The 15,615-nt window shown below is 53.1% G+C and overlaps 2 protein-coding genes across 2 annotated transcripts; one reads left to right on the plus strand and one right to left on the minus strand.

The window, feature by feature from the left end:
- The first annotated feature begins 3,998 nt into the window (after nt 1-3,998).
- On the plus strand, nt 3,999-6,361 carry Il17c (interleukin 17C). Its single transcript, XM_050165308.1, has 2 exons — nt 3,999-4,316; nt 5,248-6,361. Exons 1-2 carry the CDS (start codon nt 4,030-4,032, stop codon nt 5,507-5,509), a joined length of 549 nt encoding a protein of 182 aa, XP_050021265.1. The 5' UTR covers nt 3,999-4,029; the 3' UTR covers nt 5,510-6,361.
- Nucleotides 6,362-6,976: 615 nt separating this feature from the next.
- Nucleotides 6,977-15,583, minus strand: Cyba (cytochrome b-245 alpha chain). Its single transcript, XM_050165307.1, has 6 exons — nt 15,432-15,583; nt 9,895-9,964; nt 9,473-9,547; nt 9,204-9,287; nt 8,610-8,691; nt 6,977-7,282 (listed from the first exon to the last, which is right to left on the minus strand). Exons 1-6 carry the CDS (start codon nt 15,487-15,489, stop codon nt 7,073-7,075), a joined length of 579 nt encoding a protein of 192 aa, XP_050021264.1. The 5' UTR covers nt 15,490-15,583; the 3' UTR covers nt 6,977-7,072.
- Between the last annotated feature and the right edge of the window lie 32 nt (nt 15,584-15,615).

Consider the following 15,615-nt stretch of genomic DNA (forward strand, 5'->3'; position numbering starts at 1 on the left):
GTCAGAGGAATAGTCGGCCTTGCTGTTGGGTCCAGGCCTAGGAGAGATGCAGCCTCACCAAGCAACTCTAAATAGACCAACAGCAACCAAACCTGAGATCTCCAGGCTTCCCGCTTTTACCTGATCCAGACAGCCAGGGCAAGCATGATGTGGGCAGGCGGGCCTGCCCAACCAGGGCAGGCTGTTCAGCATCCTTCCTCTTGGGTGCTTTTCCATTCTTGCCTAACCTGGGACTTACGAATGAACCTCAGGAGCAAGGCTACCCACCTTCTGCCTCCAACACTAGTATGTGCCCTGGCCCCCACACCCCACTCTCTCTATCCTCCCTCATACAGCCTTAGGCAGTGTCTGCCAGGAGAGCTGCACTCAGATCCCTCAGACTGCCTACCCAGACACTAGTGGGTAAAAAATCCAAAGCAGGCTTTGAGTGGGAAGACAGGGGCACTGAGACCAAAGGTTACAGGACATCGTCTGGGACCACGCTTGACACCAGCTGTCCTGCTGTTACCTCAGTACACCCATGGAACGTGGGTGCTCAGAGACCAGTATGCTGCTGCTATCCTGGCCCAGGAGTGTCCTGCATTTCAAGGGCTGGGCAGAATGGATTGAATCTGTGCATGGGATTAGCTGGGCTCAGGACAGCTGCTAGCCACAAGTACGGGATCAGTAAGGAGCTGTAAGCCAAGGAAGGAGGCCTGGTCAACTCTGCTGGGTTCCATCTGAAAAATGGTCATAGCACACAGGTCCACAGATCCCAGCCTTAGGACCTGGCAGAGGAAGTAGAGCAGTCTCATCTTTGAGAGTATCTGGGCCAGCTCGGCTCCTATGAAGCCACAGGATAGCAGCTGACAGGTCCATGGACCTGTTTGCCTCCTGAGACCCCGGGTCCCACCCAATCACCCCAGTGCTCTCCCTACGTCTTCAGAATCCATCTGCACCAGTAAAGCTATATAGACTGTACTTAAATACACCAGACACGGAGCAGGCTGATCCTGGCTAAAATCCAGCTCTGCCGGCACATTTGCTGTACAGCCTGGGATAAATTGTCACTGCCCTGGGTCTCAGTTTCCCTGCCTGGGAAGCGGGGTAAGCTGAAGCTCCTTGAAGAATGAAAACAGGGGGGCTGGAGAGATGGCTCAGTGGTTAAGAGCACTGCCTGCTCTTCCAAAGGTCCTGAGTTCAATTCCTAGCAACCACATGGTGGCTCACAACCATCTGTAATGAGATCTGATGCCCTCTTCTGGCCTGCAGGCATACATGCAGACAGAATACTGAGAATACTGTATACATAATAAATAAATAAATCCTTAAAAGAATGAAAACAGGGAAGTAGCTGAACATGTCTCCAAAGCCATTGTTCTCATTCCTCTCCTGGGGTACAAGGTGGAAGGTGAAGGTATCAGTGGACTCCTTCCCACTGGCCCCGCCTCGACAATGGCCTTTCCTCAAGGAGTCCTGTGGCCCCTGCTCCTCTCTGGGAGAGGTAAGGTAGCACTGGTGAGGCAAAGGGCTGGTCTAGAGTGGGGCACTCTGAAGTGGGCCCTTCGCGTGCGTGCGCCACACACACACACACACACACCTTCCCTAGCTTTCCTTCTGCTGCTCTTCCCGGGACATTAGGTTCTGTTTGACTGTATACAGAAAGATCCCGACCCAAGAAGAAGCTGGAATCTACGAGCCCAGCCCTCTCTTCCAGGATGTAGCTGACCCAACTCTTCCCTCACCTTTACCTCCCTCCCACCTGGTCTTGTGACTCACAGACTGACAATGCAGAAGGGTCATGGGAATCATGTCAGTGTGCCCATTGGTTAGGCAGAAAAACCGTAGCCCGGGAAACCCCACCCATGTCCACCAAGATCTTCTCCAAGGCCCTGGAGCCCGGCAGCTACAGCTGACATGTTTATATGCACGTTGGTAGGCACATGTATGTGCCAGGGAGAAACTGGAGGTCAGCAGGTCAGCCGAGGGAGGGACCATGGCTGGGCTCTGCACCAAACATCTCAGCCATAGCTTCATTTCAGAAGGGGCTTCCTTGAGGGCACTTAGACGGTCTCGGTCCCCATCCGCCATTGTTCTCTGTGAGGGGAGGGGCTGTATCCACACTAGATTCTGAGGCCCTGGGAACAGGCCAGCAGCCTGGTGCTCTGTGGATCTGTGACAGCAACAGTCAGTCAGCATTGAGTGACTCAACTGACCCCAGGCAGCTGGCAGCACAGCACTGCCCTCATGGTGGCCTATCAAGTCTGTGAGCAGAGCTGTCCCTTCATCCCTTTGAGAAGTCACTCCCAGGGCACCCGGTGTGCTGCCCCAGCTCTCCTGCCCGCAGGTCGAGGCTGCTTCTAAGTGTGGGGGCTGAAGAAGGACCTGTGACTACACTCCCTGGCCCCGCCCACAGCTGGACATTCTAGACTCTCGCAAAAACCAGGCCAGACAGGCCCTTCTGCTTCAGAGGTGGCCGGATCCCCAAGAGGCCCCAAGGTAGAGGCCTTCCCAGAATGACAGCCAAACCTTAGGCATTCAAAACAGCCCAAGATCTGGCTCCTACCTTGTAACGGCATAAATGAATGCAGACAGACTGGGCTTAACCCTACACCACCTGTCCTCTTTTCAGATAAAAGCACCCACAGGACCCAGCCCACCCTAGCCAGCTGTGTTAAATGGGATTCAGTGGGGGAGGGGGCGCTTCTGGTGGCTCCAGGCCCCAACGAGCGTCCTTCAGTAACTGCACTCATTTCCAGTGGGCTTTCCTTCCCCGCCCCAGAATTTTTTTTTCTTGGATAAAATGGTAGGAGAGGGGCTGGAGAGAAGACTCGGCAGTTAAAAAGCACTGGCTAATCTTGCAAAAGATCCAGGTTCTGTTCCCAGCACCCACATGATGGTTCATAACCAGCCGTAACTCCAGTTCCAGGAGATCCAAGGCCCTCTTCTGGCCTCCATGGGCACCAGGCACACATGTAGACAAAACATTCATCCTCATAAAAGTTTTTTAAAAATTAGAAACCTAAGCCGGGCGGTGGTGGCACACGCCTTTAATCCCAGCACTCGGGAGGCAGAGGCAGGCAGATCTCTGTGAGTTCGAGGCCAGCCTAGTCTACAAGAGCTAGTTCCAGGACGGGCACCAAAGCTACAGAGAAATCCTGTCTCGAAAAATAAAACAAAACAAAAAAAAAATTTAAAAACCTGTAGGACCCTCACTAAGACCCAAGGGCATTCCCCAGCTAGCATCTCTCCTGCCCATACAGGGAAGGGGCTCATGATGACCATCATAGGCAAGAAGCACAACCTCAGTGCCCATCCACAGATCCAGACACTGAACCTCAAGGACCCACGGCAGGGAGTAACATGTAAGACCCCAGTGCCAACCACGAACAGCAAAAAGGGCACAAGTCAAAGCGGCAAGCTGCTGAGAGCAGCTCAGCTGAAACCCCTTTGCCCCATCAGCCAGGGCCTCTCACTTTTCACGGGCATTCCACTGGGTAGGGTCCCTCTGGGTAGAGAGGGTGCCTCGAAAAGGATCCTAAGTGTCTGTGACGCAGCGGGCGTGGCCGAGCTGGGCCCAGCGGCTGTTCTCGGGACCTACTGGACAACTGTGTGATGCAAAGGGACAGACCCAGAGGAGGAAGCAGAGTGCCGGAGTTTCCCCAGGTGTGGCCCCAGGTATAAAGAAGCACACAGCCGGTCTCCACCAGGTGCAGCATTGGGACCATCGCCAGGTGTGAGGCCTGCTCCATGTCTGCTGCCATGGCTACTGTCATTGGCACTGTGATGGTGAGCCTGGCACCTTTCCCAGCCTGCTAAGGACAGCCTATCCCAGAAGGGAGGATGATGGGGGCTTCTGTCTGAGCCTGGGTGTGCTGGGATGCCTTTAGGCGAAGCGTATTTCCCCACTTACAGAACAAAGTCTAAACCCTATCTTTTCTGTGAGAACCTGCAAGATTTGGAGGAAATGGGGTGTTCTCGGGGCTACCCCTAACCATACACCTGCCTGTTCCCCAGCGTCTCCTGCTTCTAGCCTGGTTGCCTTCTGGGATGACCCACCAAGACCTCCCATTCCGGCGGAACCCCCGAAGCCATGGGACCCTGAGGTGCTACTCTGCTGAGGAGCTGTCTCGTGGCCAGGCTCCCCCACACCTGCTAACCCGAAGTGCCAGGTGGGAGCAGGCCCTCCCTGTGGCCCTTGTGTCCACTCTGGAGGCCACAGGCCGCAGGCGACAGCATGAAAGACCTCTAGCTGGAACACAGTGCCCCGTGCTGCGGCCAGAGGAGGTGCTGGAAGCTGACACCCACCAGCGCTCCATCTCACCATGGAAATATCGGTGAGATTGATGGGGGGGGGTCCCCACGGGTGGGATGGGAGGGTGACTTTATTCCCACTCTGGGGCCTTAGTTTCTCACCTGCGCACAGGTGTGCTCACCCCAACCTTTAAAGACACATTCCCCTAAGAAGCTGTCGCTTGGGCCAAGTGAGACCAGGACTGTAGTGAGGAGGCGAGCAGGCCTGCTTTTCGTCCCTCCCGGTTCCCGCATGGTTAGCTTTACACCCGAAATAACAACACACAAATTATATTCATTAAACATGGCCTGGCCCAGTTTCAGCCTCTTATAGGCTAATTCTCACATCTTGCTTAACCCATTTCTAATAATCTGTGTAGCTCCACAAAGTGGTGACTTACCAGGAAAGATTCAGCATGTCTAACCTGGTGGCTGGCTCCTCGGCGTCTGCCTGGAGAGGAGGGGCACCGCGGCTGCCTCACTTCCTTTCTTCCCAGCATTCTGTTCTGTCTACTCCACCCACCTAATTTTCTGACCTATCAGGTCAAGCAGTTTCTTTTTTTTTTTTTTTTTTTTTTTTTTTTGGTTTTTCGAGACAGGGTTTCTCTGTGGTTTTGGAGCAAGCAGTTTCTTTATTAATTAACCAATGAAAGCAACATATAGACAGCTGACCCTCCTCCATCACAGGACGACCCCCATTAAAGGCCCTGGTTCTGTGTTCTCATTAAATGTAGGCAACACCATTGATTGAGCACCAACTGAATGCCAACTTTCTCAGTGCCTGTACCTTTCTGTCCATTGCGTTCGAATCCTGAACTCTTAGATTGCCCGTTCCACAGCAAGTGGTGCAGCCACAAGAGGTGGAGCTCCAAGGGGCGGGGAAGGGGTGCTGTGCCCACCACGCTGCTTGCTAGAGCTTAGATTAGTTCTAGGTAGGACCAGAGCTGAGTATTCTCACTGCTCCTGTCCCCACAGCATTGACACAGACCAGAACCGCTACCCACAAAAGCTGGCGGTGGCAGAATGTCTGTGTCGTGGCTGCATCAACGCCAAGACGGGCCGGGAGACAGCCGCCCTGAACTCTGTGCAGCTGCTGCAGAGTCTGCTGGTGCTGCGGCGGCAGCCCTGCTCGCAAGACGGTGCCTCGGACCCTACACCAGGATCCTTCGCCTTCCACACCGAGTTCATCAGAGTGCCTGTTGGTTGCACCTGTGTTCTTCCCAGGTCTGCACAGTGATGACTTCTGCTGAGGCCCCATCTGAGGCCCCATTGTCGTTCAACCGGGCTTTTTCTGGGCCAGACATCCCAGGCAACCCCACAGAGGATGCCCTTCTGTTTATATGTATTTATTGCTTATTTATTGACTCAGAAGTGCAGCAGAGGCCGTACCCAGGCTTGCCCAGTGAACTCTGACCAGTGCCCAGATGCAGGCGGCTGGTCTCAGGACTGGAGAGGTCAGGCAAGCCCCTGTCTGGAAGGATCATTCCCAGGGACTCTTCAGCTTTAGCTAAGCCTGTTTCCAAAGCGGAGAGCTGGGCATGGTATGGGGCACAGCTGGAGTCCCAGCCTCCACAGAGGCTGGAAAGTTGCCTCAAATTCTCAGACAGCCTGGTGTACATAATGAGTTTCAGGGATAGTAAAACCATCTCAAAAGGAAGCCTGAAGGAACCGGCTTCCTCTCCTTGAACCTCTAGCAACAGTGACAGGCGGGGAGATGAGGGGCCGGCTCTATGTTACCCCAGAGTCCTGGTTCTGCCCAATGCAGCTCTGCCAGCTGTTTTTAAACAATTATTTAGCCGGGCGGTGGTGGTGCACGCCTTTAATCCCAGCACTCGGGAGGCAGAGGCAGGTGGATCTCTGTGAGTTCGAGGCCAGCCTGGTGTACAAGAGCTAGTTCCAGGACAGGAACCAAAAAGCTACGGAGAAACCCTGTCTCAAAAATTCAAAAAATAAAAAATAAACATTTATTTTAACTGTTATTAAAGGGACATGTTCAGCGCTTCCTTTACTTATTCCTGCAAGTCTACTTTTCCTCCCTCCTGGCCCTGTCCACCCAGTGGTGCTCAGAGGCTACTAAAGCCCCAGCTTCCTTTCCTGAGGTGTGCGTGTTGAGAAGGTGCTGCTGGGGGAGGGGACTTCAACATAACACGGACAGCTGTTAGGCCTGGGTCTCCACCACCCTACAGGAGGCCGCTTCTGCCCTGGGCAGGGATAGGCTTTTCCTCACACTAACATTGTGCTCCCCACTCTTTATTATTCCTTTGGACATTTGGGGAGAAATTTCCACCTGAAGTTAATCCCCAGGAACACCCCTCTGCATCAAGACAGTCAGGCAGTCATTTCCATAACAGGCCTTCCCAGCATAACCCTGCCAGGTCCCTCCCTAGTAGAGACCCAGGGCTGTGAGGCCAAACTGGAGACTTAGACTCCACTCTGGAGCCAGAAGCCAGGATGGTAGTCTGGACTCTGGACCCGTTGGGTGCCTTGGGTAAAGGGGCCTGGGAGCTAATGGCTCGCACTATGGGAAGACCAGGACTAGGCTCAGGGTCCCACATGTAAGCATGAACTCACTCAGGATCCACTGGGAAGTTGTCAGGCCTTCCCTGACTGGCTTTCAGGTTGCCAGACAGGACGGGGTGCACGTCAGATCTGGTGCCAGCTGTCACCCCCGTCCCACCATCACAGGAAGAACCACTTGTCCACACCAGCTTTTCACTGTTTATTACAGTAGGAGGCATCACCGCCTCCTGGTGGCACCTCTGGGAACACTCAGGCAGGAGCTGCAGACAGCCACGCAAGGTCACACCACTTCATCTGTCACTGGAATTGGGTTGACCTGGGGGCCTCCAGCTGTGCCCGCCTCCTCCTCACCCACACTTGGCTTCTTGCGGACCTCCACTGGTGGCCGGGGTGGGGGGTTGGTGGGCGGCTGCTTGATGGTGCCTCCGACCTGGGGCCGCTCCTTGGGCTTGGGCTCAATGGGGGTCCACTGCTCACCCCGGATGGCTGCCTGAGGTGCAGAGAGAGACAGTGTTGCGCTTCAAGCTGCTGGCTGTCACAGGGACTTTAAGTGGAAGTGGGTTTTAATCCCTAAGCAGGATGGGAATGACTATATTAACTGACTGACCCAAGGTCACACAGTGAGGATCTGGGACTGCCTCACACCAAGTTATGTGGCCATGCCAGGAGGGTCCTGCAGTGGAGGGAGCATATAGAACACTCCCAGAAACACTTCCAGGTACAAATTCCATGACCCACACGGCTCCCAGGTCCCCTCCAAGAGATACCCGCGTGCGCTAAGGCCTCCCCAAGGGTGTCAAGCACTCTGTAGGAAGCAGATAGTGCTGGGTGCTAAAGAATACAAGCAGAGTACTTGCTTAAACAGCGCCGCCACCCCCCCACCCCCCGCATGCGCTTCCGCAGCAGCTGCTCCAGTGTGGGAATGTGCACTTAAATTCAGTATCCCACAGGCAGTGGTGGCACCCGCCTTTAATCCTAGTATTCAGGAGGCAGAGGCAGGCAGATCTCTGTGAGTTCGAGGCCAGCCTGGTCTACAGAGCAAGGCCAGGACAGCCTCCCTGTCTCGAAAGACAAAACAAAACAAAAACAAAAGCAATAAATAAATATAGTATCCCATAATGCTTGAGAGAGGGAAACTGTAGCACACAAACACCTGTGGCTACACCTTCTAAACAACAAGCTAGAACATTCTAAGAATGAAGTTAGCAGAAAAGAATTAGAAAGATATCTATATGATCTCAAAAAGGTGGGAGAGACTTTTAATGAACACAAACTATGTTAGGTGAAGAGCACATACCTGTCCTGCAGCATTAGGAGGTATATAAGCAAGAGGATTAGGTTTTCAAGGTCATCCTCAACTAAGTTTGAGACCAGCTGACTATATGAAACCCTCTCTTTCTCTCAAAATAAATAGGAAGATGAGAGATAGATACATACATGCATACATGTATGCATGCATACATACATAGATAACAGGCAGATAGAGAAATGCTTCTGTGTGTTGAATCCCTGGGAAGTGCACCTGACACAGCCCCAAACTCAGACAGGCTTTGATGAGCAACGGGCCCACACTGAGGTTGGGAGGTAGGACCTGGGCCGGCCACACGGCCTCTATGAGTTGTCTTTATCCACCTGCTGGACAGAGCTACGATGCAGCCTCAACAGGAAGTGTCCAGTATACACTGGATGTGCATTAACCAAAGCTGCTGTGAGCAAGGAAGCTGACCTGAGGGCCAAGAACACCAAGGACATGGGAGCAGGGGACGGGGGTGGAGGGTGAAGTGGAGGAGGCTTTACTATAGAGAGCAGCCACTTACCAGCAGGTAGATCACACTGGCAATGACCAAGCAGACAGTCCCCAAGATAGTGGCCAGCAGGAAGCCTGCAGGCACTGACAGCCTGGAGGGGTAACAGAAGGAAGGGGAAGAGACAACAGTCAGGGGGGATCTTGAGCTCTTGGCCATAAGGTCTCAGAGGGAGATGTCATCCCCAGGGCTCTAGACTAAGCAGAGGCCAGCTCTGCCCAGGTCCAGCTTGGCATAAAGTGTTCTTTGCAGTGATTCAAGGCCCAGCAACTGTGTTGGTGGAAAAGCCTAAGCTGAGGTGTGGTATCATGGGTGTGTTCCAGTCCAGGCTTAGCAAAGACCATGAAAAATGGCAGGTGTAACAGACCCACAGAAAACCACCAAGCGCCCAACTGCAATTCAGTTGCTGGGTTCGGTGTGTACCGCACGACAGCTGATGGATGCAGGTTTGGGACCTTCTGCCCTCTCTAAAAGCTGGACTTTTCTGTCTGGGTAAACATCAATGAGGAAGGGGCATGGCTGAGCCCTGTCTCCCATCCAGGCTACAGAACCATGGGGTGCCTCCTTCCAGTCTCCTGTTACCCAGGGCATTGGCGGGGGACTCACAGGAAGTGGAGGACAGCCCGGACGTAGTAATTCCTCGTGAGGGGCCCGAACAGCTTTACCACAGCGGTCAGGTACTTCTGTCCACTAGATGTAGAGGGAGGACAGAGGTCAGGGGGTCAGCACTCAGGACCCTTGTCCCTCCCTATCCATCCCCTTCCAGGGTCCTGGGTCCTTTTCCTCCTGGTCTCATGGACCCAGCAGCTGGGCAGGCGTTGGGCTGGAAGCTCCCGACAAGCCAGGCCCAGGCCGCTCAGGTGGGGGTGACTTACCACCGCTCCATGGTGGAGCCCTTTTTCCTCTTCCCTCGAGGGTACTCCAGCAGACAAATGAGCACACCTGCAGCGCTGAGGCAGCGTTAAGGAAAGCCGTGCTTGCCCTAAGCTAGCGTGCACTTCAGGTAAATGGAGGCACAGCCGCTGGCCCATCCCCCATTCTCCCTCCTCGTCTGTTCTCAGGTTCTGGCCAGAGGGCCCATTGTCTAACAAGGTAAGGAGGAGGCAGGAGACTCTAACTCAGCTCCACGTCTGCCTGAACCTATTCTGTGCCCTTTGGCAAGCTGTCTTGGCTTCTAAAATTGCAGACAGAGCCGGTTCTGCTTCTTGAGGCTGTGGCCAAACAGGACAGTTGTAGAACCGCTAGCTCGGGAAGCAGCAGCATCACCACACCGTCCTAGTCCCCAGTAGAAGGATACATAGAGTAGGCACCAAAGTACCACTGTGTGAAGCGCCCAGCTGTGGCCACGATGCCCCCTGTGATGAGAACTAAGGGTGGAGGGAGAAGGTTAAGAGGAGGCACCTGTTGCAGGTGTGAGCCAACTTGTGCTTGCCCCTGGGCTAGGACCTCCTCCAATTCTCTGCCCACTGGGTTAGGGCACTGCCCCAGGAGGAAATGCCTGGATTGCAGGGGGCACAGGAGGCAGAGAGGATGCTTGGTGACGTGGCCAGGGCGAGCTGAACATGCTGGTGGGAGTCTTGCGCTCCAGGGTAGCTGTCTAGTGCTTACAACCTGGGTGCCTGACAGTTACTGCCCCTTTTCAGCTGCGTGTTTCTTGGTCCTTTTGTAATCTGCACATACTTGGGGTTCCACCCCCCCAAAAAAAAAAAAAAACAAAGACCTGCACAGGGTTGTGCCACAATCGCACGGCCCCACGGTCATCCCAGTCGGCTAGCCCATTCAAGACTACATTACGGAATACACAGTGTGAAGCTTAGCTCCTCCACGGAACCACGTGACAACCGTCCTCATTTCAGCAAGCTCTAGTGTCTGTGTCTTTAGCTCAGGTGAAGCTGAACTGACGGGCTCTGTAAATAATTAGCAGCTCACTCTTCCTTTGCTGTTGTTGTTTTTGAGAAAGTCCAGACAGGCTGGCTGGTCTGGAACTCCTGAGCCCCCTCTTCCTGTGGTTGCATTGCAGCATGGATCACCATATTCCACCACTTACTTTTCTTCTTGTTTTCTTTTGGTTTTTCAAGACAGGGTTTCTCTGTGTAGCCCTGGCTAGCCTGGAACTCACTCTGTAGATCAGGCTGGCCTAGAACTCACAGAAACCCACCCACCTCTCCGAGTGCTGGGATTAAAGGTGTGTGCCACCACCACCTGGCATAATTTTTTTTGTTCGTTTTCTTACTTTTTTTTTTTTAAATTGACTGTTTCTCTAATCCCTGAATCAACCACGATTTACTAGTTTATTTGCCTGTCTTTGGGATATTTGGAGGCTTCTAGTCTATAGCTATGATGGATAAGGTGATGTGGCTATGTTTTTATTTTTTTTTAACCAATAGTAAGAGTGAATTTAAGATATTTTATGGGGTTGGCAAGATGATGGAGCGAGTAACAACACTTGCCACCAAGCCTGATTCATCCTGATGACAGGACCCACGGAGAAGCAGAACTGACTAAGTTGTACTTTACCTCTGTGTGCCTACTGTCTTAGCATGGTGGTGCCCAACTGCCCTGGCAATGCTTAAACCGGACATGGTGGGCTTGTATGCAACCCCAGCCCTTGCGAGGTGGAGGCAGGAAGGCCAGGATTCAAAGTCATCATCTTTTGCTACACAGTGAGTTTGCAACCAGCCTGAAACCCTGTCTCAAAACAAATAAGTAAAAGGCAGGACCCTGCTGTAGGTTTAGAAAGATGAGTGATACACTAAGCCTACGAAACTTAAGATCTTGATTCCATGAGGGCCCGAGGGATGCTCAGGGTCAAAGAGCACTGGTTGCTCTTCCGAAGTATCATCTTCAGCCAGGTGTGGCCACACCTGCTATCCCAACACTCTTGAAGCTATGACAGAAGGATCATAGATTTCAAAAAATAAGCAAAAACTGTGCCTTCTTTTTCCTTTGTATTCTAGAAGCTTGCAGTAAGTTTTACTCAGACTTTTTTTTTTTTTGAAGTAATTTTAGCAAGCGTTTTTCAAAGGTAGTCATGTGTAGTTTCCAACTGAGATGCACACATCCAGGTCTTTCTATTTCCTGTCCTAATATTTGAAAATAATTTCTCCCAGATATTCAAGGCTACTTACTGCAAAATCCTTCCTAGCCACGGGAGAACTTTCACTGCCTGACTTGTTACTCATCTGGTGGTTCCCATTCTCTCTCCGGATTCAGCTTCCCTCTCGCTGAGGTGCATCTGTCAGTCATCCTTGCACCAAGACTCCGTTAGCTGACCCTCAGCAGGACAGTGCAAGGGGAGAGGGCAACCCTTTTCTCAGCACCCGAGACATCATTACACACTGTCTCCTGGCACCTATGACATCGTTACACACTGTCTTCTGGCATCATTACACACTGTCTTTTGGTATGTGTGGTTGATCTGAGAACTCTATAAGCTGGTATTAACCCATGTTTTTATTCCTTGTCTAATTTCAATGTGTTCAAGAAGGGATTTGTTGGGGGCTGGAGAGATGGCTCAGTGGTCAAGAGCATTGCCTACTCTTCCAAAGGTCCTGAGTTCAATTCCCAGCAACCACATGGTAGCTCACAACCATCTGTAATGAGGTCTGGTTCAGACATACAGAGAGAATATTGTATACATAATAAATAAATATTTTTTTTTAAAAAAAGAAGGGATTTGTTTTCGTTAGCTCTGAAAGTGACTTCTTGCTCTCTTAGGCCCAAAGTCATTTCTGGGAAATGTCTGCCCAGCCTCCAGATGCCCTTCCCCCACACCATGGACGCTCTCTTGTGGAATTTCAGTGTGTCACATGTTCACTTCCTGCACAACGTATAACACAACTTCTGTGTAGAAATCCCCATATCGGTGTGGTTCCTCCCAGCTTCCTTCTGCTTCCTTCTTCAGGACTGTGCACCCTCAGGGTGCATCTGTAGACAGCGTGCGGGGATTCACCCTCTCATTTCTCTCCTTTGGCATTCAAGGGACACTTTTCTGCCTTCCAGTGGGACCAGCACCCTTGCCCATGGGTGCCCTGCCCTATGGGTGCTGACTCCTCAGAGGGTTCACTTCCTCAAACAGTGAGCTAATGTGAGCTCACACCCATAGGCCGTGCATCCCACAGCAGCCTGCGTGCCCCGCTGAGGGCTTCTCCCTCTGATCAGAGTTCTCCAGCTTCTGCGTCTGTGGCTGAGGGCAACCTCACTCCGGCAGCCCAGATCTCGGGCGGGTATTGCCTGTTCTTGATGTTTTCCACCTGACGCCTGGCAGCAACAGCTCATGGCAGCTGCAAGGATTTAAGCCCTGTGTGAGTTTTGCTTGGGTGGTGACTCCTGCCTTCTCCAGCACAGAGACCCTGGGACGGCCTCAGGAAGAGTTGCTAGATTGTCCTGGGCACCCGCAGCCTTCAGGCCCCTCTCCCAACCTTCAGAGAACACTGGTTTATTCTTCTGCTTGGCCTGTAGCTCAGCTACATATTAACTTTCCTGCTTCGCTGATTAGCACTAAGGGTATGCTCTGCCGGAGGGGAGGGTCTTTTGGTCACACATTTACTCAGCCTGCAATCCATGAGCCCTTGGAGTGGCGTTCCATTCTGAGCTCCTGTTCTGCTGTCACCATTAGTGGGAGGGGACACCCCCTATCCACCAGGGAGACACAAGGACACATTCTTTTTTCTTTTTCTTAATTTTTTGAGACAGGGTTTCTCTATGTGGCTTTGGAGCTTGTCCTGGACCTCCTGTGTAGACCTCCTGTGTAGGCCTTAAATTCAGAGATCCACCTGCCTCTGCCTCTCAAGTGCTGGGATTAAAGACGTGCATCACCACCGCCCGGCCCAAGGACTCATTCTTAAACCCAACCAAGAACAACAACCGTGTCCAGGGACTCTGAAATAACCCAAAGACCAAAGCCCCGTGGTCTGGTAAACAGCGGCACACTTTAACAGAAGGTCCTGATCCCAGCGAATCAGGCTACATGAGGTTGAACATCTCCGAGCCGGCAACACTGAGCCCAGGGGGGAGGAGTTGCACATTCAGGAAACTCAGAGGCAGAAAAGAAACTGTATGGCAAGGTAGGCAGGAGCGCTCCCAGGAGGACGCAGGGGCTCCAGCAGCCAGAAAGAGGTTCTGAGATGGAGCCGGGTGATTATGTGGGGAAACAGGATTTTCTGTGATTTCAAAACAAAACAAAAAAGGAAATGACCACCCAAACCACCCAGGCGGCGGTGGTGCAAGCCTTCCATCCTTGTACTTGGGAGGTCACCCTGGCCTATGGAGTGAGTTCCAGGACACCAGAGTTGTTACACAGAGAAACCCTGTCTCAAAAGCAAAACAAACCAACAAACAACCTGGGAGAGATGGCTCAGTGGTTTAAGAGTGCACACAGCTCTTACAGAGGACCCGAGTTTGGTTCCTAGCACCCACATCAGCAGCTCAGAACCACCTGTAACTCCAGCCCCAGGCGATCCAGTATCCTCTTGGAGGCTTTGTCTGCGACCACCTGCAGACCACCTGCAATTATTCACACGCCCAGACTACATGTATGTATTCCCATGCATACAGACACACATGCATACACATATAGTAAAATGTAAAACAAAGGAAAGTGTGTTCCTGTGGGTTGGACCCAGACTGTCCAGAACACTCCCACGGTGGCTGGACTTTCCAGAAACAAGGAAAATCAGAGGAAGTCCAACTTGAGGGAGAAAGTGGCCACAGCCAGCGACGTCTCTACATCTCCACGGTCTCTAAACGACACAGGAGAGTTGTGTCACCCTGGACTCTGTGGACAGTTAGCTGAGGCAGTATGCAGAGGTCTTCCTTACACAGCACAGGCAGACAGGACATGGTAGCACTCACAGGAGTGGCTAGCATTCACGGGAGAGCCTGGGTCTTCCCACCGGGGCTGTGTCCCTGTAGTGTTCAAGGGACACAGTCCACCACTGACAGGCAGGTGGGAAATGCAGAGAAAGGAAGAAGGGTCCGGACTGGTCCACCACTCTCAAAGGGCTTCAGCTTCAAAGCCTCCCACCCCAGGAGGGAGCTTCCCATGTGGCCTGGGGGAGATTTCTCCATCACCTCCCTAGGCATCGGTCCCCAGTGAGTGTAGGTGCATCTGGGTCCCCACCCCTGGCCTTGCAGGTCTTTCCTGGCTAGCTTTGGCTTTGAGGCACGTCTGCAGTTTCTTTAAGTCTCAGGCCTGATGCCCCTGGTCTGGTCTACTAGGTTCCTTCCCCGGTCTAGTGAAGTCAGGGGTCCCATTACCCCTTGGCAGACCCCCCCCCAGGCTATCCGGATTGTTTGAGCCACAGCAAGCGACATTCTGACCAAAAAGCAAGTATCCAGCACCTTAGCCCTGGTCTAAGATCACTCAAAGGGGTGCACCGACTCTTGTGAAAAAGTTTCTGCACACACTCTGCTTGTGGGATGGAACTGACTGCTCCTCCAGGATGATATCAGCTCCTATCCCGAGCCCCTCCAGGAGAAGACGGAGCCCTAGCGACCCCCAAAACCAGAGCCCCGACTCCAGGAATGGGCTATACACAGAAGAGGGTCTTCCGGCGGGTTTTCCTAACCGGGCGGGGAAACCACCGGGCTAAAGCCTCTTCCCCAGCTACAAGCAACTTCCTCCTCCGAAGTCCCAGCACAGACAGAGCAGGGTTCAGGGCGGGGTCGCAAAGCAGGCAGCAGGGCAAGGCCAGCAGCGGCCACCGCCTGCTCTGAGACCCTGGGCCCTAGCAGCCCGCGCAGGGAGGTCCGCAGTGCCAGCCTGAACCCAGCTTCTCCCGAGGCGCCCCAGGGGTCCTGACCGGCCCTCCGCCCGAAGCCCGCCTCACTCACTTAGGCCAGATGCCAGCGCCTGCTCGTTGGCCCACATGGCCCACTCGATCTGTCCCATGGTGAGGACCCTGAACACGCGGCGGCCGGGTCCAACTCCGCAGCCCACTGCAAGTCTTCACCGATTGGCCCGCCCCCTGCTCAGGCTCCGCCCCTTCGGGCTGTGCCCTAAGGCCTCCTTTGCGCC

This window comes from Alexandromys fortis, unplaced genomic scaffold (assembly GCF_014885135.2).
Source record: "Alexandromys fortis isolate MF-2015 unplaced genomic scaffold, M_Fortis_MF-2015_v1.1 scaffold_165, whole genome shotgun sequence".
NCBI classification, from domain to species: domain Eukaryota; kingdom Metazoa; phylum Chordata; class Mammalia; order Rodentia; family Cricetidae; genus Alexandromys; species Alexandromys fortis.

What these genes read in the sequence shown, in the direction of transcription:
- Cyba (XM_050165307.1), bottom strand. Translation starts at nt 15,489, where the DNA reads ATGGGACAGATCGAGTGGGCCATGTGGGCCAACGAGCAGGCGCTGGCA. An exon ending in GGCTCCACCATGGAGCGGTG is followed by an intron (nt 9,288 to 9,472) that starts GTAAGTCACCCC and finishes CTCTACATCTAG; the next exon opens with TGGACAGAAGTACCTGACCG. An exon ending in CGGGCTGTCCTCCACTTCCT is followed by an intron (nt 8,692 to 9,203) that starts GTGAGTCCCCCG and finishes TTACCCCTCCAG; the next exon opens with GCTGTCAGTGCCTGCAGGCT.
- Il17c (XM_050165308.1), top strand. Translation starts at nt 4,030, where the DNA reads ATGACCCACCAAGACCTCCCATTCCGGCGGAACCCCCGAAGCCATGGG. An exon ending in ATCTCACCATGGAAATATCG is followed by an intron (nt 4,317 to 5,247) that starts GTGAGATTGATG and finishes CTGTCCCCACAG; the next exon opens with CATTGACACAGACCAGAACC.